The sequence below is a fragment of the Psammomys obesus genome, unplaced genomic scaffold (assembly GCF_907164565.1).
Source record: "Psammomys obesus unplaced genomic scaffold, mPsaObe1.curated_primary_1811, whole genome shotgun sequence".
NCBI classification, from domain to species: Eukaryota; Metazoa; Chordata; class Mammalia; order Rodentia; family Muridae; genus Psammomys; species Psammomys obesus.
The window spans coordinates 1,337,482-1,356,574 of record NW_026591711.1 but is presented as its reverse complement, the minus strand read 5'-3'; the positions used below and the strand labels follow the sequence as shown (position 1 = coordinate 1,356,574).

Below are 19,093 nucleotides of genomic sequence, written 5' to 3'. Positions count from 1 at the left end.
TTGTTTTCTTTGTAAAGTAAGGTATTATGGTTAGTTTTAACTGTCAACTTGACGTACTTAGAATCAACCGGAAAAAAAAAAAAAGAGTATCAATGAGAGACTGCCTATAATGGGTGGCTTGTAGGCATGCTTGTGGGGGCCTGTTGAAATACCCAGCCTACTGCGGGTGGCCACATCCCCAGGCAGAAGGTCCTGCTCCGTGTAGAAATGAAGAAATTAAGCTGAGCAGAAGCAAGAATGCAGGCCAGCATGTATTAATTAATCTCTGCTCTTGACTATAGATATGATGGGACTAGCTGTTTGAAAGCTCCTGCTTTGACTTCCCTACAATAATGGAGTTGTAAGCTGAAATCACCCCTCTTTTCCACTAATTTTCTTTTTGTTGGGTGGTTTATCACAGCAACAGGAATGAAACTAAAGCCTATCTACCTTTATTTCAAACAAAGGTCATTATTTTTAGGTCTAATTTACATGCAAAAAAATCACGAGTAAATAGTATATCCTATCTTCTAAAGAACAGCTCAAAACCAGAATACTACCTATCTCCATCTCTTGTTTTCTGGGGGGATCTCACTATGTATCAGGCTAAGCTCTAAAATTTATCGTGTCCTTTTGTTTCATCCTCCCACGTACTAGGATTACATCATGACCATTAAAAGAGCAACCATTACAGGCGATCTAAATAATCATCAGCACATTCTCCTGATCATTTATTCATTTTACCTAAAACACACATGAAATGTGTGAAAACCAAGTGTCTAAGATTATCTTTAATCTATTTGACATTGTTTGTAATTTAGCACATCACAAGAACATTAACCTGGAGGTAATCTACACTACTGTCTCAAAGGTCCTAATGTTTGAAAAACAAGAGATGTCGAAATGTTTTCAACAATAATTTTTTTAAAAATAACTTACTTAATTTTATGTTATGTATATTAGTGTGAAGATGTCAGATCTCTTGGAATTGGTGTTAGAGACAGTTATGAGGTACCATGTGAGTGCTGGGAATTGAACCCAGGTCCTCTGGAAGAGCAGGCAGTGCTCTTAACCACTGAGCCATCTCTCTAGACTCCAATGATAGTTTTAAGAAAAGGCTTTATGACTATTCTGATACCTACCTGTATCCAAATAACAAGGCTCATAATGTTCACAAATAAATGTCTTATTATTTTCTTTATAACACTAAGATAACATTATATAAAAATTCAAAACTTTACAAAGACAAACTGCAAAACAGTAACCATTAAACATCTACCTAACAGAGTGATTTAAAAAAAAAATCAAAGTATTCTTAATATCATTTGAAAATTATCACTAACCTGTTGAGGAGTAATAGTATCTCTATAACTTGGTAAAATTTTCAGGGTGACACTTCCACTAATATTTTTTAGTAATTCTTGTAATTCCTTTGGATTGTTTCCAACTTCATGGCCATTAACTTCCTTAATAATGTCTCCCACGTGAAGTAGACCTTGTCGATCTATCATTCCTCCATGAAGGATTCGGGCAATTACCAGATCATTATTTTCAACCCTAAATGTTACACCCTATAGAAAAATTTAAAAATAATAATTATTTTATCCCATTAAGAAAAATATGTAAACATCCATGAATACAAATAAAATGATTCTGAAACCAGGTTGGTGAATTCTGTTTCCATTTCTTTCCTGTCCAATCCCAATAAAGTAAGGAACATCAGAAGCACACCCATACAACGGGGTTAACCTTTACAATCTAGCTGTACTCCACAAAGAGGTTAAAGAAGGCAGCAGAATGCTGACTTGTCAGGTTTGCCACAACTCTGTTTTTAGAAACCACAAATAAAAAATGTAAGGGGAAGTAGTTAACTTCACTATTACAGAGCACCACTGCACTTTGAATTTTAATAACAACTTTCTTCCCTGTTTTGGTCTCATCATTAGTAAGCAAACAGACAATTTCTGAAAGGCTGGAAAGGCCAGGAAGAACTAAAAGTGTTCTCCTGTTCCCTAGTAGCGTATTTATAGCTTCTCAGTCAGTTTAAGGTTTCATTTTGACTACATTTCATAGGCTACATGACTGACAGATCATCTGCTATGTATTTATACAAAGGCTAAAATGACTGATAAAATAAGCACGAGCAGTTTCCACAAGTATATCAAGACAGAAACTGAGCAGCACTACATTTCAGATTTAAGAAAGCGGCGATTCATTTACTTACCAATGGTTCTCCAGCTTTTTTGTGAATACCAAGAATACGGATGGCATCTACTGGCAAAAACTGATTATTGAGAGAATTATTCATTTCTGGGCTTGAGGGAGGTGAATCATAACACTTTGATGCCACAATATCATGGGCCTCCAGGAGCGACTGTAAAGAGTCAAAACAGCCTGTGGTTATTAGCTACTGATGGAACAAGCTGCTAAAAATAATTTATTAGTTCATTAACACCGCAGAGTAGTAAAAGTTTCTAAAGACACATTCTTAAATTCCCAACATGCATTATGTTAAATACATATAATCTTTTTTTAAAACTAAAACTAGATCATTTTATTATCATCAAACAATATCATATTCAGGTTTTCAGATTTGAAGAGACTGGTAGAATTTAGTCCCATGTTTTTAAAGTGTCCTGTTCACTGGAAAGCAAACCCCGGTTTTCAAGCTGGGTGGAGGGACGTGATAAATTTCCTATCAACAATGTGGGCACCTCTTCCATCTTTACCACGAACCCCCATCCACAAGATACAAAAAAACCTGAGTGACAGACTCTAATTTTTACTATGTTGATATATTAGTAATATGAAATACTTTTGACATATATAAAAGGTATGCTAAAAAGATATCTAAAAGATTATAAATATCAGCAACTTCTACCACTAGTAGGAAATTGCATATTACCAATAAAATTTTAGTCTATAAAAGATACATTTTGAAGGAAAAAGAATCAGAAATGGTTCTGGATATAATGTCAATTTTGCTTTCTATGTTTACTATCTAAAAACTATTATGGATGATTCTTGAGGTAGTTGTCCAGGAATTTCATTTTTATAGTAAATAATTTAAAAAATCCTGATCGTAAAGGATTTAAGTTTTAATTCAATACCTGCCATAACACTAAGTTGAAAAGTTTCCGAGTATGCACAATACAGGTTCAAACATGACAATTCAAAATAGGAGAGGAAGCAAGTATCAACACATTCAAGACAGAAACAATCTGGGTTTCAGTTTAATTGGCAAGTCCTGATAATTTCATAAAATCATTTGCAAGGTACTGAAAAACAGATGTAAAACCAGGGTTAGGAAGATGGCTCAGTCAGTAAAGTGCTTGTCCCCACGCGATAAGTGCTATGTGTGCAGATTCCTCATACACATATAAAAAGATGGTGCACATCTGCAGTCCTAGCTCTGTGAAGTGGGCCTTGCTGGCCAACTGGTGAGCTCCACGCCCAGTGATAAACAAAGGGAGGGAGGGAGGGAGGGAGGAGGGACACTGCACACAGCATCTTGATCTCTTCAAGTCAACACCACATTCAAGAGGGCAGTGGGAATCCCACAGATGCAGATTACAAATTCGTGCGTAAAATATTCTGGCATCAAGATTTCCCACTGCCTTCAAGATAAAATTCAAATACTTTATATTGCTTTATATGAACTCAATCATGTAACCCCTCAAAGTGGTCTTTATAAAGCAAAGCAGTGTTAATCTAATTTTGAGGGCAAAAGTTGCAAGGAAAATAGTGACTCTTCTTCTATGATAGCAGATCTTTTTCTACTAAAATGTAATGGCTCTGTCATACAATGAGTGACCTTACGTGGCTGGATGTATTTCTGGGGTTTCTATTCACCTGTTACTTTCCTAATATTCTCTAGTACCATATACTCCTAATTATTACATATTTAAAAGAAAAAAAATCCCCCATTGTTTCTGCTCTCAAGCGAATTTTTCTTTGTAAAACTGCTGAACTCACAGTTTTGCTTTGTTTTCTATTCTAAAGAACAATGTACGCTATATAACAGTTTCTATCCCTAGACAAGCTTCCTGTCATCTTTTCATCGTGTTTCATTGAGTCCACCCTAATTCTGAATGAAGCATGGTCCATGAAAATGGTCTATATGAAGGCAAAGGAGGAAGAAGAAAAGCAGTATTAATGCAGAAAAATGGCCATCAGGATAGCTCAGAGGGTAAAGGTTCCTGCCACCAACTCTGATGACCTGAGTTCAACTTCAGGGATCCACAAGGTAAAAAGAGAAAACCTTCTGCAGGGTATCCTATAACTCCATGTATCTGCCATAGCATATACCCCTCACCCAATAAGAAAGAAATGAAAAACAAAAGCCAAACAAACCAACCAAGGCAGTGGCTGCAACACTGTCAAAGTGAGAATTTTCCTTAGGATGTGGTCTGATGGTGAGTCAGGGTTAACTGATGGCACATAGGAAAAGCCGAGGTTATTTTTTTCTGGGACAAATACTGTGTATTTCTGTGCAGTATACAGTCATACATGTGTGTTTACATTCCTCAGGATCTTAGAATACCTAAGCTAGAACTTAGGCCCAAACAACATGAGTTAGTTCAGTGTACCAGTTGACTTCTCAGAGAACACTCTGGAAGAGGACAGGGGCACGCTACCTGGAAGTGGGGCTCCTTGAGTATACCAACCAGTTCCGCTACGTTTTCATCCACACTTATTAGAGGAGTGATATCTTCAAGAATTTCGTTCACTAATTCCAAGTTATTGTCACTGACAGCTTCTAATTTTGAATCTTCAAGCCTCTCATGAGCCTGAAAAAACAATAGTGAATTAAAGTAATATTGTTGGTATTTTGTTCTAGACAATATTTCACTGGTTTATTTTAGAAGATACTCCTTAGCGGGTGGGTGAGGTAAAGGTACTGGCTGCCAAGCCTGAGAACTGACTCCTGAAAGGTATCCTCTGACCTCCACACACGCACCATGGCATGTACGTGTATACACTTGCACAAGCATAAAAAAAAAAAAAAAAAGGTTAGAGGTCTAATTTACTGAAGCCACATTTAATGTTTTAATCACAGGTAATAAATGATTTTATAAATATAACATAAATACAATGACTTTCATCTTTGTTCCTACCATAAACATTGTGAAATGCTCATTTTATAATTACTGCTTAAGAAAACTGACTAGGCCAGATGATGCATGGAGATCATGTGATATCCTCTCCTCTCCAACTAGACGTCTAGCAGAGGCTTGAATTCTGGATGCTGTCACGTCTTATTAAAGCAAATGACTAAGTATAAAAAAATAAAACGTAACCATTATGCATGTCAATTTTTTAAATGATTTTTAAAAAGAAATGAGTTAGGTATAGTGGTATATTTCTGTAATCCCAGTCCTGAGGAATCTGAGAGGGCAGGCTGAGGCCAGTGCCTAGGTTACAAAGAGATTCCCTCTAGAAAACAAAATCCAGACATACACATGGACATGCACACACCAAACAAAAACAACAACAACAAAACATCATTTGGAACTCCAAAACCCTGAAGCTATTGTTTGAAAATCTAGGATAAAGATACAGCTCTCTGTGGTGATGCCTTTTCTTAGTGCATATTGGGTTCAATACCTAGCAATGAAAAATTAAATACAACATCAACTTAAAGGAAGTAGTCTGAGATCTCATACCTTGATCAGGAGGATAATCCCCTCCATATAAGCAAAATACACCACCACCAACACCACAAACCACAGTCTTTTCTTTCCATGCTGTCCACACTATTTTGGAGTAAAACAGGATTCTAAATTCAAACTGAGGAGCACTACACAGGCTCCACCTTTTAGGGTTTTTTTTGGACAAATGGTTGCTCATTACTAAAGACAAGGGAAGGTTAACTACTAGGGTTTAATTCATAAGACCATATAAGACAATAGATCTTACACTAATATTTTATACTTCATTTTTATAGTAAGTGCTGAACAGAAATCCCTGTTTCCAGTGTTATATTGTTGTGATGTTTTTCATGTTGTGTGTAAACCAAGCACAGTAGATCCTTAAGAATACAAATATAACATTTGTAATTTAAAAATGATCATTTTGTTTACATAAACTTTTTTTCAAGGTGATTTATCATAGTGACTTTTTTCATAAAAGACTAATTAAATTCCCTTTTCCCCAAAGAATTTCTATGTTGCCAAGACTAACTTTGAACTCTGGGCTCAAGGAATCTTTCTGTCTCAGGAGCCTGAGTAGTTGGGACACAGGTGTGAGTCATCATACCCAGCAAGTAAGTTCTTAATTGGAAGAGATTTTTAAGACTTCAGAAGAAAACATTTTAAAAGTTATGAAACAGACTGATAAAGGAGCAGATTTGATTAAGTATAAGGAGTAAGGTCAAAAGACCTAATGTGATTTAAATAGAAAATTCTATTTGATTTGGGTAAGAAAAAAATTACAAAGACTAGAAAATGCAACAAAGAGTACGAAGTTTTCTGAAGGTGTAAGACATCTGCTGACTGCTGGTTTAAGAAGCATGCTCTCCGGGACGAGTGCGCCATTTGTCCTATCACATCCCTTCCACTGCTTCAGAACCCCACTTTCATGTTTGTGTTCTTAGGAAGAGCTGTAAAGATCTGTGTTTTTCTAGAGAGAAGATGACTGGTTCACTGCTTTCAGGTACCATGTCAACAGGCTTTACATGTTCACCTGTGCTAGTCACATGGTTAACATATGAAAGGCTGTGTGTAGGCTGCTTCAATTCAGGCCTTCAAGCCAGAAATAACTGACGACTAGAATATTCATAACACACCTCCCTTCCATTTATTACAAATTAGGTGACACTAAGTGGAAACATGATAAAAGCTAAAGGCAGACAAGGGAGTATCTTTGGTGAGGGTGGAATTCAAAGGCAACCCAAACACACCGAAAAGTTCCTTCATATCATAGATTGCTTTTATGAAAATGAAGACTCTCAATATAAAATACAGAATATTTTAAGGAAGTGTTTTAATAAAATTAAGGCTACAGCAATTTTAATACAAAGAAACAATTTCTAGAATATATTCAAGATTAGTTTCACAGCCAGGCATGGAGGCACATGCCTGTAATCAAAACACTTGAGAGGCGAACAGAGAGGAACAGGAGTCCAAGGCTATTCTTAGCTATAGAGTGAATCTGAAATGAGCCAGGGACATGAGATTCCATTAAAAAAATTTTTTAAAAAATCAATTTCACTTTTTTTCTAGAACAGAAATACAGGCCCACAGTTACAATATACAGCTAAAGCTCCGAAGCACTGTGAAAAAAATTTGAGACCTCTAATTTACTTTAACATCAAAACATATTTAATAATTTTTAGGAGGTAAGTACCCACTTGAACTTAATTCATCAGACTAACAGGGTCACAAGGAAACCTTAACAACTAGTTAAAGGTTAGGGTTAGGTCACTGTGGAGCACAAACCCAATGATCCTTTGTGAGTTTGAGGCCAGCCTGGACCTCACAGCAAATTCCATGTAAACAGCAAAGGCCATGTAGTTTATAGACTCTGTATTTAAAACAAAACAAAACAAAACAAAATTAAATAAGTCACCTGTTTGATTAAGTGAGTCTTTTCCTTTAAGAAAAGGCAGTGTTAGAAAGCCAGGATAACTCAGTAAAAATGTCTTTCACCCGTCACAAGTAGGGAAGAACACTCCATGGCTGATGCTGTAGAGGTCTGGGTCTGATACAAATATGGCCTAGCCTTCGTCTGTGTCCAGTTCTGAGATTCCTACTAACCATGTACCTGGGAGAATGAGCTGAGAATTTCTTCTAGAATGTCTGGCTATTTTACTCAAGTACTGTTCTTGCATACTTGCAGACAGAAAAGAAAAATTAAATAACCAATGTAGTTACTACAAATCTTAGCATTAGTAAGGTAGCAGTGTTACTGTGATCTTGCTTTGGCTCTTAGCAAAATTCATACATAAACTTTGATTCTGTCCTACAACAGGGCTAAGTATGTAGCCATTCCTTATTAAATATTTTGTGGAAAATGTACATAAATGGGAAATAAAGTTAGCTGGGGTAAAATTTAACTTTCTTTTATCTAATGATCTAAAATCCCAAATACCAGACAACTCTACAAAGATCCCAGAATAACTTGAATGAGAGTGGAAACGAGGCAAGAACATAGAGCAGCATTGCCAGCATGCTGTGTGTGTGTGACATCAAACAAGAAGAGCTTGGATCCCAACAAAAGAGGACTGTATTAGCTAGACTGGAACACTCTTAGGAGAAAAAGACTTTTCAGAAATCATATTACTATCCAAATGGAGTTCAAAGTTTTATCACAGAGCATCTCACTACCGCTGCTAAGACAGCTGCAGAGTTTGGGCCACACAGATGCCAGGAACCACAAAAGGGTATTTCCCATTTTTTTCTTCTTAAGAGAAGCAAGAGTGCACTTAAAAGTTTGGCTGTAATAGTAGTCAGGAAAACATGTAAGTATCTTTTTATATTAGGATTGGAAATAAGTTTCAACATATAATACAAAATCAAGGAGCTGTAAGTCACACATGAAGATGTCTAATTTATATAACTATGTAAACATTTAGGCATTTCTCATTAAGAATCAGTAACGTCAAGACACAAAAACTAGAGTCTAGACATGTGTCACAAGGCCTTCTACAAACCAATTGACCAACTAATTAATAATACGAACAAAAAATTCACAAGAAAGAAAATTAAAGCATCTAAACAAATGAAAAGATACATAATTACATGTATAAGATAAGCACAAATTAAAGTATACAAAAATATTCATTTTCTTCTCATTAAACTGTCATTCCTGGTAGCAGACCAAGTTAGTGAGAACATAGGAAAAAGGCATTCTCACACATTTTTCTAATGAGAACAAATATGAGCAATTTAATCAAATCCTACAAAATTAAGAGATTCTTCTAAGAATCTGTCGTAAAGATATATAAATATGTACAAAATGAGACATAGCAGGGTTAGACAGAAATAGCATTAATTTATAACACAAAGGCCATACAAAAATCTTCCAAAAGCCTGACCTGGAAAAATCCTATGGTATATTCATGCACAGAAACATGACATTAACTTTACTCAGAAAATAGGTGTCTTGAGGTTGTAATAGAGAATCATACACAGCACAGGCTCACATTGCCCTTATGTATGCTAGTGAGACTTGCTGCTTCCCACTAAGACCCAGCAGCAAATGGCAGCACTCTTCTTTTCAGTATGTGTGCTGGGGTGCTTTAGTCAGGGCAGTAAGGCAAGGACTACAACATGTTCAGCAGAACAGAAAAAAAAAAAAAAAAAAAAGCCAAAGCTGTTTTTATTCACATATGACATGGCCTCATATTTAGAAAACCCAAGGGGTACAGTAGAAACTATCAGAACTAACAAGTTTAACAAGGTTGCAGAACAGAGCAACTTTTCCATATGCTAGAAAGGAAATCTGAAAATGAAGTTTTAAAAAAATAGCAACAAAAATAAAACATTTGAGTAAGTTTCAAAAAACAAATGGAAAACTTATAAACCTATAAAATACTATAAAAAGAAGCTAAAAGATTCAAATAAATGTAAATCAGAGTACAAGTTTTAACATTGTTAAACGGTGTATTAGTGAAGGTTATTATTGCTGTGATTAAACCCCAAAACTAAAAACAACCTGGGGTGGAAAGAAATTGTTTTGTCTACATACTCTGAGTCCTGGTCCTTTGAGAGAAACCAAGGCAGAAACTCACCAGGGCAGGAACTGGAGATAGAAGCTGACACAGAGGCCACGGAGGGGGCTGCTTATTACTTTGCTCTCCATGGCTTGCTCGGCCTGCTTCCCTACAGAAGCCAGGGCACCAGCCTGGAGAGGGCGCCACCCAATGGTGCCCTAATTAAGAAAATGCCCTATGCAGGCTTGTCTACAACCTGATCTTATGGAAGCATTTTCTCCGATGAGGATACCTTCTCTCAGATGGCTCCAACTTGTGTCAAGTTAACATAAAACTAGCCACTACAGATGGCAGTAACTTTTAGCTTAAAATTTGAAAGTTTGTAGATAATCTGAAGATTCACTGCAATAGCTACTGAAAACATGTGATTTTTGTAGTAACTGACAGACTACTTTGAAAATTCAAACATAACTGCAAGAAACCCAAGCATGCATCCTTCCCTCTACCTGCCGTCATCTCTACACTCACAGGCCTAGCTCCAATCCTGTGCTTTGGGAGCTATCTTTTCCTGGAGCAATTAATCATAGTTCAGGTCAGGCATCTCCAGTATTGGCCCAATTTAAGGAAGGCCAGATTATCACACTAAGCATACAACCAGAGAAAGCAGTCCACATTCCCAGGTCAAATCACAAAGACAAAAATAATGAATGGCCAAGCAGATTGTCTCTCAACAAACTTGCTAGTCCTTTAACACAAAAGAAAGAAAAGAATGAATCAATCAACAACATGATGACCCCAATTAACAAACACATTTCAAAAATAACTTTAAGTGTTAATGACCTCAATTCTCCAATCAAAAGATATAGGCTGACTGAATGGATCAAGAAAATCCCTCTGTCTTTTGTCTACAAGAAACTCAGCTTTAAAGATAGGTACCACCTTAAAGTAAAAAGACAGAAAAAAGAATTCCAAGTAAACGGATAAAAGAAGCAAGCAAGCATCGTCATCCACCTATCTGACAAAATAAGATTTCAAACTAAAACTAAGCAAGAGAAACAAAGGGTATTGAATTCTTATCAAGGGATAAATTTCTTAGGAAAATATCACAATGCCAAACACGGAAAAAACTCTGGCATACCTAATTTCATAAAAAGCACACTAATAGAATTAAAGACACAGATTAACACAGACCCAATAATCTTAGGTAGTTTCAACACCACACTTTCTCCAGGAGATAGTTAATTTGAACAAAAAATAAACAAAGAAACCTCAGAATTAAATACCTTACATCAGATGGACCCAATATTATCTACAGAATGTTCCAACTAAATTGTCAAACAATATACATTCTACTCAGAAGCATATAGAAGCTCTGGAAGAAACCATGTGCTGGGACACAAAACAAACCTTAACAAACCCAGAAAAGGAATGTAATAATTCTTTATATCTTATCCAACCATTATGGAATAAAATTTAAAACTGACAGCAAACAAAACTACAATCAGTATGTAAACTGATAGATTCAGCAGTTCAATACTGAATGATGAATGGATCAAAAAGAAACCAAGAAAGAAATTCAAACCAAGCCCAAACTTAGCATACTACAAAAACAAAGAAATTAATGAAATAGAAACAAAGAAAACAAAGAATCAATTAATTCAAGAGCTGATTCTTAAAGAAGATAAACAAGATCAACAGACACCCTACCCCAACTAACCAAAAGAAAGGAAAAGATGACCCAAATTAACAAAATCAGAAGTTTATAAGGACTCATTACAACAGACAGCCAAGATACATATATAATATTATATGGGAATACTCTTAAAAACCTGTACTCCATTAAGTTGGAAAAATCTATTTTTAAAAGCCAGAATTTCTTGGTTTATCCAAAATACAAAAGTTAAACCAGAAGAGACAAACAACCTAAACAGACCTGTAACAATGAGGATATTCAAACAGTAATATAAAGCCTTCTGTCTCAAATAGTCCAGACCCTGATGGATTCACATCAGAATTTAGCAGACTTTCAAAGAACTGTAAGTGATCCTTCTTAAGTTCCTAAACAAACAAACAAACAAGCAAAACAGAAAGGAAAAAGAAAACAAACAAACAAAAAAAAGAAACAGAAGGAGCACTCCCAAACCAGATAAAGACACAACATGATAAAACTACACAGCAATACCTCTGATGAACTCAGAATACAAAATCCTCAATAAATGCTAGCAAACTGAATACAAGCACATATCAAAAAGATCAACACAGGGCTGGTTCAACATACTTAAGTCAATACATAGAACAATTCATATTATATTATTTGACTTACGAGAGACCACATGATCATCTCAACAGAACCAGAAAAGGCCTTGACAAAATCCAAGATGCTTTAATGATAAAAAGTCCTAGAGAGAGAGTAGGACTAGAGGGAACATTTCTCTAGAGGGAACATTCCTCAACATAATAAAAACTATTTATAACAAAACCTTCAGCAAACATTATCTCCACTCCTTTTCAATATAGTGCTGGAAGCAACAGCTAGATCAATAAGGCAAAAGAAGGAAATTAAAGGATTATGAATATAAAATAAAACGTCAAATTAAATATACATAATAAATCCCCAAAATTCTACCAGAAAACTTCTGGAAACAAGTAACAATTTCAGCAATATTGCAGGGTACAAAATCAACTTATAAAAATCAGCTTTTCTATACCAAAAATAAACACAGTGAAAAAGACATCCAGACATACTTCCATTTACAATAGCATCAAAACCAATAAAGTATCTAGGAATAAAGCTAACCAGGGAAGCTAAAGGCCTCTATAATGTAAATTCCAAATCTCTGAAGAATGAGATTGAGAAGGACACTAGAAGATGGAAAGACATCCTATGCTCAGAAAATGGTGGAATTAATCTTGGGAAAATGACAATTCTACCAAAAGCCATTTACAGATTCAGTGAAATCCCAATCAAAATACCCACAACAGTCTTCACAGAAACAGGAAAAGAACAAAACTAAACTAAAATTTGCATGGAATCAGAAAAGACTCCATACAACCAAAGTAAACCTAGCAAAAAGAATGCTGGAGAGACTGATCTTCCAGACTTTAAGATGTAGTATAAAACTACAGTAATAAAAGCAATATGGTACTGGCACAAAAGCATACATTTGGACCAATAGAATAAAATAGAAAACCCAACATGAGTTTTCTGATATTTGCTAATAAGGCAAAAACCATGCAATGGAGAAAAGACAGCCTCTCAAAAAATGGTGCTGGGGAAGGTAAATTCCCACATGCAAAAGAAAGAAAAAAGAAGATCCAAGACCACAATCTGAAACCTGAAACACTAAAAATCCTAAAGAAAAATCCTACAAGATACAGATATAGAAAAGGACTTTCTGAACAGTATTCCATGTGCCCAGGAATAAAGGGCAATGATCAACAATGATCAAAACTAAAAAGTGTGTATACAGCTATGGCAATTATCAACTAAATGAACGACACCTAGGTCTGGTTCCCAGCACCCACCTGGCAGTTCACAAACGTGTAACTCCAGATCCAGGGGAGCTAATGCTTTTTTCTGGCCCTCTGCATGAGGCACGCATGTGATATACATACAGACAAAATACTCATAGACATAAAATAAATTTTAAAACAAATAAAAATGTTTAAATGTATGTTTGTCAGGAATACAACTCTGTAGTTTTATCAAAATATTTTTTTTATATTCAACATAGCACTACTGTTTTCTTCCTTTTCTTCATTAAATGTTTGATAGAATTTATGGTAAAGAGATCTGGAGCTTCTTTTCACAATGGTTTTAAATTTTAAACATCCAATTTTGAAAAGTACATAGAGCTGCTGAAATTATTTCTTACATGAGCTTCTCTTTTAAGAAATTGTCACTTAAGTTTTCAGTCACTGTCACAAAACTATTCATAATTAAAAAGCAATGTTTACTTTATATGTATGGGTATTTTGTCTGTGTACCACATGCATGCCTCATGCCCAGGGAGGCCAGAGATAGCATCAGATCCCCTTGAACTAGAGTTATAAAATATTGTGAGCCAAAATCTATGTGTGGGATATCAAAGGTCTTCTAGAAGAGCAGTCAGTGTTCTTAACTGCTGAGCCATCTCTTCAGCTCCAGGTTATAAATTTCTTATTATATTTACAACAATATCTATGGCTTTGATGTGCTGTTCTCCCTCCCAACCCAGGCAGCAATTTGTATTTCACTGGAGATGCACTGACTTTACTAATACATCATTGTACACTGTATTAGTTTTGCTCATCTTTTTATGTCACATTTTATTGCCACGTCTGTATGTGTGTCACATTTGCTCACTTGGGCATTGCTACTCTCTGACACAGGCATCCTTTAAGTTCTACTTTGCAGCACGTTTTGTCATGCATTTTCCTTTTTTCATTTCACTCACGGGTCTTTACTAACTGTCCTTATTAGTTTATTGTCCACTTGACACAAACTAGAGTCATCTGTGAGGAAAGAATCTAAAATGAGACAATGCCTCCATAAGACAGGCAAAGAGGCAAGCTTGTGGGACATTTCCTTGACTTGGGAAATGGTATGGGAAATTGAAATGGGAGGGCCCAGCCCACGCTGGGTGATGCTGTCCCAGGGCAAGCAGTCCTGGAAAGCAGGCTTACAAAGGCGGAGGTCAGTTCTCTTCCTTCAGGGACGGGCCGCTGCTGCAGTGTAAGACAAAATGCAGCCTGTCCTCCCCAGTTACTTTTGATCTGTGTGTTAGCACAGCAATAGAAACCCTAACTAAAGCACAGTTAGCATTTAATTTTTAACTATTGGGGATTTTTCTGAAGATGAGATGTTTCTGTTTTTCCAGGTGTGGCCAGTACATCTAAGTCTGTCTTTCTTTTGGAGCTATCATATCCACATATATCCATGTGCAGTATGGTATAAATGTTGTATGATAGTACTTCATCTTAAAAGCATATTTTATGTTTGTTCACAAACAGTCCCTTTCCTTTGTCATTCTGTCAGAACAACCTTCTCTTGCATTTTTATTTTATAGAATAAATGAAGATTAAATTTTTGGTCTGGAAAAAAGTATCTTATTTAGTATTTAAAGGTTGTTTTGCTGGAAAGGAATGTAGGTTATCAGCGTTTCCTTTTTGTTACCTGAAAATATAACCTCAATTCCTCATTATGAATTTCAGAATTCTTGTTTATTATTACCCATTTCTTCTTATTGTCTTTCTTCTTTCATCTGTTTGCTTTAAAATTTTAACTTTGCATTTAAATTTCAAGACTTAAGTAAGTTTTCTTTTTACTTCTCACCTAGTCTCTTGAATTTTTCAGTTTATGTTACTTACTGAATAAAAAAAAATAGACCATGACTGCTCTAAGGTATGGTTGAGGAGAAGGTTTACTGCAGATGAAGAAAAAAACAGCCAGAGGCATCTGGAAGGATCCAGACTGAACTGGGCCAGCTGACTAAACCAGGCCATGAGAGGACGGGGTGCGAGTAGGGAGAACAAGAGAGGAAGAGAAGAGAGAAGAGAGGAGACCAGCAGCCAAGACAGCCAGGAGACCAACAGGCTATTGCTGAGTTATGTGGAGAAGAGAAGCAGGGGGAAGGGGAGCAAAGCTCAGGGAATGGAGAAGTTTAGGGTAGGTGTCAGCTAGAATGACTCTGTAACAGGTTCTGTGATGCTGACAGACTACTGGAGAACCTGGTGGCCAGCTTCCACTTTGATGTGTTAAATAGGCACCTCAGTAACCCATCTGTCCTGGGTTACTGAGATCTAACATCTATTTTCAAGTTCCAGTTAGCCCATTTAACATATTAGAACTTACATGTGCATTTCATAACTGTGTTCTATATTTTGATTTGACTTTCTGTAAGTTTCACCTGGGATTTTTCTGTTCGTCTACTTTCAAATTTGCCAAGTTCTCTCCTTCTGTATTTAGTCTTCTAATACTTAAATCCACCAAATGAGGTAACTTCAGATATTGTATTTGAGTGTTAAAATGTCTTTCTGATTTCTTACTTGCTGTAGTAAGAGCACCGGACTGTTGTAACTTACCTACTTAGAAGTTCCCCCTCGCTGTGCAGTTTTTTTATGCTGTACAAGTATAATTCTCACTGCTTTTATTTATTTAAAATCTGCCTGAATGTTGGATATTATTGACTGAGTTTGTTGTTTCATCTTTTGTGCACCTAGGCTGTATGTGTGAGAAAGCGATGAGAGACGAGAGAAAGGGAGAGCAAAAGAGAGAAAGAGGGAGTGAGAGCATGTGCCAACCTAGAAGGGGAAGCTGAGTACAGGTCCATACCCTATGGACCATATGCCAGAGAACAAGTGTGAGGCCATCAGTCCTGGCCGTTCACCTTATTTCAAACAGAGTGTTTTTTTGCTGCTTCTTATGCTGGGCTAGTAGGCCAAGAAGTTTTGAGGGTTCATATGGCTTTACTGCTTATCTCTCCACAGAAGGACTGAGAATGAACATACACCACATAAATACACACACACACACACACACACACACACACACACACACACACACACACACACATATATATATATATATATATACTCTGCCAGGCTGTAGGTGGGTTCTGAGGATTTGAACTCAGGTTTTCACACTTGCAGGCACTTTACCCTCTTAATTTATCTGCCCAGCCTTTATTTTTAATCAGAAAGAACACAATTGCTCTTTAAGTGTTCCAAAGTGAGGCAACCATTCCAACCACTGAGAACAGTGACCTGCTGATTACTGAAAGTCTGTCACAGGTGATACAAGTCAACCCATCTCTCACTCACACAAGTTACTGAGAGTAAATACACAGAAATGCCCTCACCCTATGTCGAAATGAAGCAGGATCTTAAAAACAGGGTAAGCATTCTATTATTTACTCTAGTGTATCTGAAGACCTTTGGAAACTATAAACATGCTGTAAAATGCCTTACATGCTATTAACATTTCTAAAGCTACATAAAAGCCTTAAATTGAACATGAGAGGACAAAGATGATTCAGGGACAATAAAAAGTAGCAATCAAGAGTCTAAGATCAAGGAAAGAGTAAAACTATTGTACCACCAGGTGCCCAAGGCAAACCGTTTTTAGTTTGGGCTTAAATGACTCCTGTTTAATTCTGCAGGTCCTGGAGCTGTTCCTCAACAAAGTCAGGTACAGGACAAGAAGTTGGAATGAAAAGTAAATACCATTCTGTATATTATGAAAATGTACTAATATTAAGAATATATATGACTTTTTACCACGTGACCTCATCATGAGTAACTGAGGAGTAAGTCACATTCACTCATTTTTACCAATTAAAAAGTACAGTTTTCAGAAGCTATAAATAAAATAAAAAAAAAAACAATAACTACTATAACAAAAAAACACACACAGAAGGTGAGACCAGCATTCTGACAAGACTAAGCTGAAAGGAAGAAAAGGTGGCTCCATGAAGGAGTGAGGCTGAAGGACCACGAGAATGGCTTGCCGCAAACAAACACCACTTAGAGGAGCTGTGAGGAAGGGGCTAGCAGGGCAGAAAAATGGCTATGAATAAACAGCTTCCTCGATGTTTAAAAAAAGATTATCAAAAAATTGTGAGTAAAACAGAACTACAAATATGGTTGTAAAAAAATGTGTGCATTAAGTGAGCTAGTAAGTCTGCTCTAGACTTAATTAAGGAAATAATACAGCTAAAATATCAGGGTTATGAAAGAAAATCTGAAATTCCAAAATAAATAAATGAACTAACTAAAAGTAATTAAGATTTTAAATAATAAACAGATATATGTTACATTGTAAAAGAAAAAAACCCAAAATCTTGTTGGTTGTAAGTGAAGATGTAATCGAAATCCCTTTCACAAGCTCCAGTTCAACTCCTATATTGTTAAGACTCTTTAAGAGTCATTTCACTAAGGGTAGAATAAAGAAGGCAGTAAACATTATCTTTGCATATATTAACATTTCATTATATGAAAAGTGTTTTTTGCTAACTATGCAGAAAGGTGTATCAACTAATTCCAAAATGATGGTCACTGAAAAGATTTCCATAAAACAATTTTCAAAGTCATTCAACAATCTTATTAATAAACTAGTATACCTTAGCAAGTGATTTCACAATAGGATTCTCCATAATACCCTTGAGAAAAATTAGGTCTATTTCTTCTGCTCCTGTGGATGAGGGCAGCTCTGTAAGGTTTTCCAAAACTTGCTGCATTTCTGATGAGATAAAAACCAGATAAAAAAATTAGTGAGTACATAAATTAAGTAAGACTCAAATTCCAGGCCATTATGGAGTAAGAATATAAAGTTTATCAAATAAAAGGGCATTAAGCAGAACTTTTAAATTCCACCAAACATTTAAAAACAGAATTAAAATTAAAACCTGACAAACTGTCAAAATAATGTAGGAAGACTTTTCTTTTGTAGGTGAGGGAGTTAAGAGCAGTTTTCACTTACATAGCTCTGGCTGGCCTAGAACTTAAGAAATCCACCTGCCTCTGCCTCCAGAATGCAGGGATTAAAGGTGTGTGACACCATAACAGCAAGAATACTCTTATTAATTCATTTTATGAAATCAGGTACTTGGATCTGAAGCCCAGAGAAAGATACTCTTAAGAAAACCACAGCTAGTATCTTATAAATACAGATGTAAAAATAAAACAATAGCTAAGTAAACTAGAAACAGAATGGATTATACATAAATGACAAAAACAAGTTATTCCAGGAATGGAATATATGAAAGTCAATCAATAATAGACTAGAACCCAAGAGCATTTCAAATAGACATATAACAAAGTGTTTGACAAAATCCAAAACATCTTTAACATTTTTTTAACATTTCATTTCTTAAAAAACCAAAATACTCCCAAATCCCTCTCCTTCCCCTAAAAGCACTAACAGAACTTATAAAGTAAATTCCTGACCCAGTATAGGACATGTATAAAAATATGAAGCTAACATCATACTTAGTGGCAAAACACTACATGCTACAAAGGAAACAAGGCAGGCTGGCTTTTCCATTACTGTAAAACTAGTGGAGGCTTCAGCCAGCAACTAGGCAAAACAACACAGCTCAGAACATCCAGGCAGAGTTAAGTAAGACTATTGCTATTTACAATGATAAAATCTTATCTATGGAAATCCTAATATATAACAAAAGAACACTGATAGAATTAGTAAGCGAGAGTCCTTTAGATGGCTTGGCAAGTAAAGGCATTTGCTACCAAGCCTGATGACCTGAGTGTGACCCAGGTATATATGGAAAACAGAATCAACTCTTACAAGTTGTCCTGTGACTTCCACACATGCACATGAATACGCAAACACACACACACACAAATACACACACACACACATATTTAAAAAACTCACAAAACATTATTTAAACAATGAATAAAGTCCTAAATAAATGGCAAGACATCTGTAGTTAAGGTCCTTGGCTCAGTCAAAATCTTTTA

The 19,093-nt window shown here is 35.9% G+C and overlaps 1 protein-coding gene across 4 annotated transcripts in view; it reads right to left on the bottom strand.

Annotated features, from left to right (window-relative positions):
• The window catches only part of Pals2 (protein associated with LIN7 2, MAGUK p55 family member), a 94,342-nt gene that overhangs the window by 34,822 nt on the left and 40,427 nt on the right, over nucleotides 1-19,093 (bottom strand). For all 4 annotated transcript variants that reach the window (XM_055611769.1, XM_055611772.1, XM_055611770.1 and 1 more), the window contains 4 exons: nucleotides 17,734-17,852; nucleotides 4,617-4,769; nucleotides 2,204-2,353; nucleotides 1,323-1,550 (listed from right to left, as the gene is read on the bottom strand). In XM_055611769.1, coding sequence (XP_055467744.1) covers nucleotides 1,323-1,550; nucleotides 2,204-2,353; nucleotides 4,617-4,769; nucleotides 17,734-17,852 — 650 coding nt within the window. The remainder of the gene's footprint in view (nucleotides 1-1,322; nucleotides 1,551-2,203; nucleotides 2,354-4,616; nucleotides 4,770-17,733; nucleotides 17,853-19,093) is intronic.